The sequence below is a fragment of the Galeopterus variegatus genome, unplaced genomic scaffold (assembly GCF_000696425.1).
Source record: "Galeopterus variegatus unplaced genomic scaffold, G_variegatus-3.0.2 Scaffold562, whole genome shotgun sequence".
In the NCBI taxonomy this organism is placed as follows: Eukaryota; Metazoa; Chordata; class Mammalia; order Dermoptera; family Cynocephalidae; genus Galeopterus; species Galeopterus variegatus.
This window is the reverse complement of record NW_007726673.1, coordinates 358,460-369,239: the sequence shown is the minus strand read 5'-3', so window position 1 is coordinate 369,239 and position 10,780 is coordinate 358,460. Positions and strand designations below refer to the sequence as shown.

General features: G+C 41.5%; 1 protein-coding gene across 1 annotated transcript in view; it reads right to left on the bottom strand.

Moving 5' to 3' along the window:
- ANKRD55 (ankyrin repeat domain 55) overlaps positions 1-10,780 on the bottom strand; it is a 115,821-nt gene that overhangs the window by 25,712 nt on the left and 79,329 nt on the right. Inside the window, exon 7 of the mRNA XM_008570037.1 lies at positions 4,589-4,773. Coding sequence (XP_008568259.1) covers positions 4,589-4,773 — 185 coding nt within the window. The remainder of the gene's footprint in view (positions 1-4,588; positions 4,774-10,780) is intronic.

Below are 10,780 nucleotides of genomic sequence, written 5' to 3'. Positions count from 1 at the left end.
GTTCTGAATTTTATTTGTGGTGGTTACACGAATCTATGCCCGTTAAAACTCATAGAAGTGTATGAAAAAAAAGTGAATTTAACTGAGTAGGAAGAAAACTAATATTTTTCCTAGATTTATTTGGATTAAAAATAAAAAAAAACTGTGTGTGTGTCTAGATATGTATTTTGGTATGTTCAGCGAGGTGCAGAGCCAATCTCACTATTTTTCCAATTACGTAGCCAATTTTTCTCAACATTATTTACTCGTGTGGCAGGATCATATTTTGAGATCCTGACCTATACACATGTATTTTTCTACCCTTTCTCTTTCCCCCATTTAAGATGATGGTTGAGTTTGTGTCCAACAGGGGAGAAATGCACCAGGACAGATAAGGGAAATAATCCGTGCTTTTCTGTTTCCAAAAGCCAAGTCCAGAACTGAGAGCAGATTTGGAGCAAAGGCAAAATATTTAACTGAACATGAAGGAAAGTGCCTTCCCCACCACTAGAAAGACAGTCCCCCACACCCAGCTGTCACAGCAGGTGTGGCGACAGGGCAATAAGAGCATAAAGGACCACAGGACTCAAGAGCAAAGGGAACAGACCCCTGCTTCCTCAGGAGAGCTACTGGGAGGGAGGGGACGGGGAATGCTTGTGTGGAGTGTCTGGGCTGTGGGACCAGAGACAGCCCAAGACTCCCATGCTCCCAAGCACAGCACAGACACAGATGAAGGTGATCAGACCTGAAAGGACTCGGACAGAAGACAATGGTGCCATCCTCCTCCTGCATTCCTACATATCTTAGCATTGTAGAAAATTCCAGAACCAGGAGCACGATAAGGGAAGGCACAATAAGGGAAGGGGATGGGGATGAAAAAGATGGAGGTTAAGTTTCCCACTAATGTAGTGAGATGATTCAAAAACAGAAATTAGGTTAAATTATCGATAATGAAATCATTAAAATTAAAAGAATTCTGGCTTGTAAAATAACATTAATACTTGACAGAGTAAATATTCCATCCTTTCTCCTATTTAAATAGACTATAGGGAAATGAGAGTATTTTCCTGGCTGTTATCTTTAGCACTTAGCCCAGAGTCCAGCACGTTGAACCCCTGCTCAAGAAAACAGTTGAATTAATGGATGCTTTTGTGATATTGCCTTCTTTATTACACAAATGACAAAATAATTCTGGGTAATATTAGACCCTAATTTCTTTTTAACTTTGTGATTAGAAATGAGAATTTGGATTACTTATTTAAATGATGCTTGTTATTTTCTACCTTCTAGGAGGCCAAGGCTTGTGTTTCTCTGTGACGAAAGACTCTGCCTGTGTTTTGGTAACCTGTCCCAGTGGAGTTTTAAGTATTCCTAATGTATAGCAAAAACTTTAATCTAAAACAGATGTTTGAAAAACTGCAGCTTAGCCGAAGTGCATAAAAAGTTAACTCGCTGGGAGATAGAGCTGCATCTCTGCAGATTATATTTACTCTAAAGAAAGGTTTCTTTCTTATGTGTAGATTTATGCTACCCTGTGCCTTGTATGCTATTACTTTTGGAAGCTGTAGACTTGTAATTACTTAGGCAGTTGCTACCAGGAGATCAGAGGAGAGCCCGGAGGTGACTGAAGGGTGAATAGCTCTGGCCCTCAGGTCGTCCTGGGAAATGCTGTGGAAAGGGACTGCACACTTGGGTCTGTATGTGGTTTTGGATGATGTACTGATGCCACACTACCGTGTTCTGATTTTTTTCTTAGGTTGGGGGGGAAATGCTGTGGAAAGGGACTGCACACTTGGGTCTGTACGTGGTTTTGGATGATGTACTGATGCCACACTACCGTGTTCTGATTTTTTTCTTAGGTTGGGGGGTAAGAAGAGGCAAAGGGCAAAATGACATTTCTATGAAGGGGGTCTGCCACAAAGAGAATGGCTATCCCTCCTGTCATTCACTCTGGAAAAGGGCCAATCCTGGAAATGAGAGCATGGAAGGCCTCTTCCCAGCCTTGTGCTGTGGCCTTGCCCTGGGCAGAGGGAGTTTCTGAGAGAGCCAAGTGGTCTCTCAGGCATGGGGGCAGCTTGGGGGCTGGGCAGAGAAAGGGTCAGGTGGGACTGTCTGTGGAGGGACTGTGGCCTGAGTATTAGGAGAGCATCACGTGTATACAGTGTGGGCCCAGAGTTCCCCTGTGTAGATTGTGTCCTCTGTCAATTAAACACACTCCTCCTCATGTTATGTTATAGGCAGCAATTATAACACTTAATAGGGCCAATCATACTGCATACTTGAATGTGGCAGGTATGATTTGTTCCATTCTATGTGAGAGGCCTCCAGACAACATTTATTCTGAAACAAGATGAGGTACCAGCAGATTATGCCCTCCCATTTAGAGAATTATTGCCAATAAATTCAGTAGATGGAGGGTCAGACATTGATCTAGTCAGGCTTGCCATCATGTAACAATTCACTTTGGAGCTTTGTGAAATACTCCTTTACAACAATTGCCAAGACCAACTATTTTACTCCCTCTGACCATCAGCATGGAAGAGGTCCAGAAGAACAGGGGGATAATTTCAATTGTTTTGTTGAGAAATGAGGGGAGAATATAGATAACCTCTATATGCTATAACTAATGTACTTAGGGCTTTTGTGGCGAATCTCTAGTACCCAATTTCAAGTTGTGTAAGCTGTAATTCCTTTCTTATCGTTAAGCTTCAGGATAGCCTTACAGACAGAAGACTGGTCTCAGCTATCACAGTGGGGAGCTAAAGGTCAGAGCCCATGATTCAGAAGAAACGCAGCAGAGATGAGCAGCGGACTGATGTGGTGGCCTCTGAATGACAGATGATGAATAAAAGGAAGCAGCATCGGCTGAGGCATCTGTAGCCAGCGAGTGATTTATGAAACATGTCAACATTCCCCAGAGAATTCCCAGAAATACGTAGGGAGGGGAATTTGATAAAAGACTGTCCTCCCTGAAGATAGATGAGTTGTGTATTAAAGTGAATTGTGACCTCATAGACTGAAGAAATTTGGGACATTTAAGCTACATATGCTGCTTCCGGGTTATGTGTTCTGCGACATTAATCTTAGGCGAGTACCACAATGGTTTTTTTTTTTTTTTCCTGCAGCTGGCTGGTACAGGGATCCAAACCCTTGACCTTGGTGTTGTAACACTGCACTCTAACTAACCAAATGAGCAACCAGCCAGCCCTACACAATGTTTTATTTTATTTTATTTTATTTTTTAAAAGATGACCGGTAAGGGGATCTTAACCCTTGACTTGGTGTTGTCAGCACCACGCTCTCCCAAGTGAGCGAAACGGCCTTCCCTATATAGGATCTGAACCCGGGGCCTTGGTGTTATCAGCACCCCACTCTCCCGAGTGAGCCACGGGCCGGCCCTATCCTGGTCTTTTTAAAACTGATTTTTACACTGCCCTTGAACAATTGGAGTCTTTACAGATAACTATGGCTGATTTTGTTGGTAAGATACAATTCTCATTACCCCATGATAAAGTTTTACAAGGACTCCAAATACTGCCCATAAAATTAAAATCCTGTTTATCACCTATTCCCCTCCCTCAAGCGCTGTGTTTATTGGCAGTTCTGGCAGATCAGGAAAGGGATCTATAACATGCAGGAACAGGGAATCTGGAAACATTTTGTTACTATCCATCATAAATCCACTCAAAGGGCTGAATTGGCAGCTGCCATTGCAGCTTTACACCATTTTTACAATCAGCCACTTAATTTAGTGGCTGACTCTGCCTACATAGTTGGAGTCTTACAGGTAATTCAAGATGGTACTTTCTTGGGGCATTTAAAATCATGATAAATAGGTGGCTAATTTTTCACTTTAATAGAAGACGGTAAAAAGAAACAAACAAAACCAAACATAGTGCCCAAGGTTTATACATATTTTCAATAGTCTTATTTGTTGCTATATTTTTCCTACATTTCCACTGACTCAATGCCCAGCCAAAACAAAGGTTTAGATAAGCAGGACATTGTAGTTGAAAAGCTTTAAGTCTGGAAGACAGGGCTGCAAATCTTCATTTAGATGCTAACTAGCTCTGAGATAAGTCTTTTTGACTTTCTGGACCCAGATTCCTTTTCTAGCCAATAGATCTTCAGTGACTGAAAACAAAAAAAATCAAAAAAACAAAAAAACTGATAAGGTCCCATCTACTTCTAGGAGCTCGATAGTTCTGAATACAAAACTCCTATTATTCTCTTCTCTGGATAACAAGAAATTGTTGACCTTATGACATAATCCAGGAATGAAGAAAGAAAATAAAACCTACCTTAAAGAACAAAAAGGGCATATAGCAGGAAGCTGAAATACAGAAAGCCTTCTGAGAACATAGAACATTTAGCAAAAAGCGGAAAATCTGACAGTACTGTACAGTCACAGCGCCTCTCTCCATAACAATGATTTTCCCTCCCCTCACTAAAATAGAGCAATTTTTATTGTCACAAGCACATGTGTATTACTGGAAATAAGGATATAGTCATATAGGATAACTCCTTAAACATCTTTTTTTTATTTTAAGATTAACATTCGGGGAAGACGACTGGTAGTTCCCAGCACTTTCTGAGTTGCCATGGATACCTGTCATCCACATCCAGAGCCTGCAGGTTACACTCAGGGACTCTTGCCAGTTCATTAATAATGTCGCTGAAACCTGCTGCCGCCGCGATGTGTACACATGTCTTCCCGCTCTCATCGTCATAGTTGATTATGGATGGGCCCTGGTGATGGCTCAGAATGATGGAACACAGAATTCTATTTCCACTCTGGAATATAGAGTCAAAGGAAACCCATTATGTACGATCTGGTGCTTTTCCTTGACTATGCATAAGAATGTTAAGATAAAAATGCAAAGTAAAAAATGCAACACACACACACACACAGAGAGAGAGAGAGAGAGAGAGAGAGAGAGAGAGAGAGAGAGAGACGAATGTTAAGATAAAAATGCAAAGTAAAAAATGCAACAGAGAGAGAGAGAGAGAGAGAGAGAAAGTGAAAATAAATAAATTTCACAAACACCCTCAAACTAATTTCCACTTGTCTCAAGTCACTGCAGGGATTTTGTCTCCCATAAGAGCTAAATTGTCTTCCATAATTAGTGAACTAAGGAGGGACTTAAATACAGGTATAATTGACTGACATCAGAGCCAGCATGATAGATGGGCCACCTAGACAGCTTGCTCATTAGGTATGTTCATTTTGCTTCCCAATTTGCTATAGAGAAACTTGCAGAGCTATTTTAATGTTAAAGAAATGACTAGGATGCGTACTGACTGGGGGCACAATGATGCAGGAATAAAGCTCATTCCCTTCCTTCGTGGTGTCTCTCTTGACCTGTCATGGTGTTTTTTATTTTCTATATAATGTCACACTGTCTTGCGCTGGGGATTCTCAGCATGAATACAGAATCTTGCAGGTGCCTGGCCCCTGCCTTGTGACTGGGCACATGCTTGACTCTGACCCTCTGTGCCCAGGCCCCTGCTAGGAGCAGAGGGAGGCAAGCGGTTGCTGGGGGAGGGATGGTCAGGGGACGAAGGAGCAGAGGGCTGTAAATCTGCTCCAGAAAGGCTGGGAGGCAGAACTGTGTGAGCAGGGGCTCCGTTGTCCTATCAGATTTCATTTACAAAACAAATTCAAAGATAAAGTAATGTTGGAGTGAGCAGGACTGAAGCCATGTTGGGACCTAAAGCCGCCTGGGTTGCAGAGTCGGGGAGGATTTTAAAAAGGACAGTTTTTTTCTCTCCACTCTTTCTTCCCATCCCCTGACTTTCTTATCTCACTTGCTAAGTAGGAAAACAAGGCCGAGAAGCTAATTAGTACTTTGCAAAGCTAACAGTTCTTTCTTTGAAACTTGTGGGGTTTTGAGAAATGATTAAGGCCAAATGACTGAAGCAGACGTTGGGCACCAGCCAAGTACACCGGCACAAATCAGAATCTTTCAGGTCTTGAGATAACAGCAAAGATGAGAACAGAAACCAGAGGAGGCCTTGGTAAGACCTTGTACCCGACCCATAGAAACAGACCCCTCTTAACTCACCTCCTGCTTTTCACCTCCCACATTCCATTCCCTCAAGCCTTCCTTTAAAAACCCCTCAGTAAATGTAAATCTTTGAGATGGGATAGTCTACCATCTCCTTCCGCTGAATACATCTGCTCTTCTAACACCAACCGTTTGACTTCTGAGTTTTTTTCTTTCCTTCTCAAGGGGGTGGGCAGCTGGACCTGAGTCCAGTAACAGTAAGAATTTCTGGATGGTGACCATAGAACATTACACAGGGTCCGCTTCTGAGCACTGGGCCTTGGATGGCTGTACTGGTTGCATAACCATAAAGCGGTCCCTACCTACACACTTTTTCCTTTTCTTCCCCTCACCTTACCTCTTCCCCCCTCCATCCTTCCTTGTCTAACAAAGACTTTTAAATAACTTTGATCAGTTTTTTAAGTTCTATAGCATGCCAGTCATCAGGAGTCTGTTACACGGGACACACCTAAGCTCTCATGTGCACTTTATCAACTTTTCTGATTTTTCCACTTGCTGATACTTACACACATTTTGAAGGGGTCTGAAATACATTTTAAATAGTCAAGAGACACTTTTCTTTAAAAGTATTAGCTATTTGAGAAAGAAAACAGAAGCAAAAAAAAAGAGTGTTGGCTTCATAAATTTCTTTTGCTTACAATTTCCCAGAAGAGTAAAGGAATTTAGGATGCTAAGGTGATTCAGAGGGCAAAACAGCCAGTCAAAGTTTCCCCTCTTTGTGGAAGATGAAGCATTAATCACAGATAGAAATAACAAACCCCCCTCTTCACACTTTCTCTCCCTCCCTCCTCACCTGATTCTCGGGAGGAGTCATTTTGAAATGGTAAACTGAGATAGGGGCTGATATCAGGACCCTTGAGTCTGCCTCTTTGGGAATCCTGACCAGCCAGTCCCAGGTAGCAGATCTCTGGGGAGCTGGAATACTAGAGTCAGCTTCTCTAGATAAGTGAAGACTCCCACCCCTTACCCTTTCCTTCCAAAATGTCTTTTGTCCTGAATTTTCCAGAAAAGTCCTTTGCCTCTGTACCTAGATCTCACTTATAATGTGATCATTTGTATTTTCCTTTTCTTTATAAGAAGATCCTCCCAGTAATAATGGTGATAACTGTATTTGTTGAGTGAACACGTTGTGCCTGGCCCCTTTCTAAGCTGTAGCATGTACTAACTCATTTAATCCTGACAACAATCCCACAGGTAGGTACTATTATTATCCCCACATCGTAGAGGAGAAATCAAAGGCACAGAGGGGTTAAGTAATTTGCTCAAGGTCGCAGATAAGAATGAGCAGAGCCAGTGTTGACAGTCTATCTGCAGAGTCCTTGCGCTTTGCCACTACACCATTCTGTCTCCAGTGAAAAGAGTGGTCTATTTACTTGATCCTGCATGTTCATACTGGGGCAAAATAAAGTGAGAACTGCTGTTTAGACCTGCAACACTAGCAGCAGGGATGCATCCCTTGCCAGTTGAGGCCTTGCTTAGAGTTAAACATTAGGTACTTTAAAAACTTCTCCTAGGAAGGTTGCCATGGTCCACCCTCATGAGAATTTGAGGGAGCCCGAGAGAGCACTGGTTTGTAAGCCAAGGCTCTGGATCAGTGGTCTCCTGGTGACAGCATTCCTGTTTTAACAATCCAGACTGGGTGTCAGCCAAAGTTAGGCTCAGACTGGGAGGCCAGGGAGGGGACAGAGACCTCGAAGCACCAGGAGAGAAGAAATGGGGAAATTGCCCAGATGGGCCTTTAGGAAAAATAAAGAATGGGTTTACATTTGGTGGGAATGTTATTAAATAGGGGAAGTAACAATATTGTACATATCCTATTCTTATGGAGCTCTACAATTCTACATTGGCTACCAGATGAGAATTGTGGGTTTATTTATTTGTTTATGTTGTATTTATTTGCTTTGTTTTTCTTCACGGATAATCTATAACATTGCCTTGATGTACTCTGAAGACTATTGGGAACTATTTGAGTCCTAGTTGTTTTTTTTTTTTTTACTCCTCATGAGGGAGAAGAAATGGGGACTCATGACTTATAAGAAGCCTTGTCAAGAAAAAAGTTGAATTAATGTGTAATGATTTTGCATCAGGCAGACTGATAAAAAAACAAGATTCCAATATCCGGATTGTGGACCCTCTTTATTCTAGGTGACCTATGAAGGAGTGTAATGGGAAATTTAGGACTAGTTGGTTATCTGTTAACATATGTCTGGGGAATTAGTTCTATGGTGGCTTCTTCTTGGAGAGAACCCCAATCTCCTCCCTTCTCTTGAATGTTGGGATATGTTTATATTGCTTGTTTTGTGATGGTGACTGTATAAAGCAGAGTCCAGTGCTTTAGCTTCTGTGCTTTATTTTTGTCCTCTTAAAAGGGCAAGATGGTTTTATGATGTAAGAAGACTACTCTGGCCCATCAGTTCAGCTGGAGCCAGACGTATTAGACTGGAAGGGAGATAGCAGGAAGATCTATGAGTCTATGCGGTTTGAGAGTTGAGGGTTTGGGGGTAACCAGAGGAAGAAAGGTGCTCAATATCCATGGCTTAGAGTATGGGCCCTCTTCAATTAGACTGGAAGGGAGATAGCAGGAAGATCTATGAGTCTATGCGGTTTGAGAGTTGAGGGTCTGGGGGTAACCAGAGGAAGAAAGGTGCTCAATATCCATGGCTTAGAGTATGGGCCCTCTTCATGTTTAGCCGCTTTGGACCTAGACTTTTTGCTTGGCCTGGACTCCAGAGGCTGCCAAACCCAAAGCCTGGGTCTGACTCTCCTGGACAGCAAGTGGAAAATGGAAATGGTGAGAGGAGGTGAGGCATGGTGGCCTCTGGCCCTCAGCCGCTGAACGACTTCATTCCATAGATATACTAATGCTTACCATGGAAGAAAACATCTCCTTTCTTGTTGTGTTAGTGTGTGGAAAGGGTCTGGCTTCTGCTTCCAGCTGTCTGGCAAGATGAAGCCTCCCGGATATCTCTGCATTGTCCCTGCTAAACCTATGAGCGGGACTCTTTCTGCTGCAATGGAGCCTAGCAAAGAGTAGCTCTCAATAAATATTTGCTGAGCAACGAATAAATAAATAAATGAGTCAAACAAGCCTCACAAAGCCAAAATTTTACCCATCCTTATTGGTTTCTCTCTCTTCTTATTATCCCCCTCCTTTCGCGGTCTTTGCTCTTCTTTCTCTGTTTGTATTTACTCCTGAGTCCTTATTGTCCCTCATTCTTCCTCACCCCCTTCCTCTCTACAACTGAGCACTGGGGAGCTGACATATGAAAGCCACTTTAAATTAGCTCTTCTTCAAGGCTCCAGCTTCCTAAACAAGTCAGAGTCTTTGCTGTCAGGGTAAGGGGGGTTGAATTTATAAACTTGACTCTCTCTTTGTTTACTCTGGGCTTATGTGGCTTTGTAATCGTCCTCTCATCAAGCACTGGGAGTTATGTGGCCTGGGTTTCTAGGTGGGCACTGGCAAGGGATAACCTCCCTTTCTCCACCTGGGAACTAAAGGGTTGAACTAAATGACCTATGTGGTCTCTTTCAGTCTAAGTTTCTTCCACTTAATGAACTGGATCCACTGGTATGTGGTATTTATAATTATCCTCTGGCATTCTGAAGATATTTAGAGTTGAAGTATATTTGCAGGATTTTTGACACAGTTTAAACAGTTGACCACAGATCTACTCTGTGTGTGTGTGTGTGTGTGTGTGAGAGAGAGAGAGAGAGAGAGAGAGAGAGAGATTTAACAACAAATTCAATTTATTTAAAAGATGTAGGGCTATTCAGATATTCTATTCCTTCTTGTGTAGTGATAAATTGTATGTTTCTAGGAATTTGTTCATTTAATTTGTCATATTTTGGCATATAGTAATTTAAAATGTATCATTTTTATTTCAAGAATAACATATATACATTACATGTATATATGAAAATGAACATGTTCTAATTTACAGCTTGATGAGTTTTCACTAACTAAACACACCTATGTAAACATCGCCAAGATCAAGAAAAAGAACATTAATAGCACCCTAAGCCCACAGATTAGACATAACTACTACTGTTGTATACAGTTGATGTTTGTTTAGATTAACTCACAAGTTAGCCATTTTCTTTGCTCACCATTTCTTTTGGCATATAAGGCCTTCTTTCCAGGATCATTATCATTCCTTCTAAAGTATATCTTTCAGAATTTATTTACTGAGGATCTACTGACAGCAAACTTTCAGTTTTGTGGTCTAAAAATATCTTCATTTCTCTTGAAAGATAGTTTTATACTTTGTAGCTCTAGGTAGACAGTTATTTTCTCTCAGTACTTTGAAAATAATATTCCTTTCCCTCTGGCTTCCCTTGTTGGTGATGTAAAATCAGCTGTTAGTATAACTTTTTTTTTTTTTTTTGGCAGCTGGCCAGTACAGGGATCTGAACCCATTACCTTGGTGTTACAAGACTGTGCTCTAACCATCTGTGCTAAACAGCCAACCCCCTATTATAACTCTTTTAGTAGATATTTTTTTCTTTTCCCTGTCTGCATGCTTTTGAAATAATTTTGTCTTTGTGTTTTGAAGTTTTGCTACAATATGTGTAGGTGTGCATTTTTTTTAAATGGGGTTTATTGGGCTTCCTGAACCTGAGAATTCAGCCATTATCCCTCTAAATTTTGTCTTTCCCACACTGTCTCTATTATATCCTACTGGATCTCCCAGTTGACATAACTGGCACACTTTTACTCGGACGTTTTGTCTCTT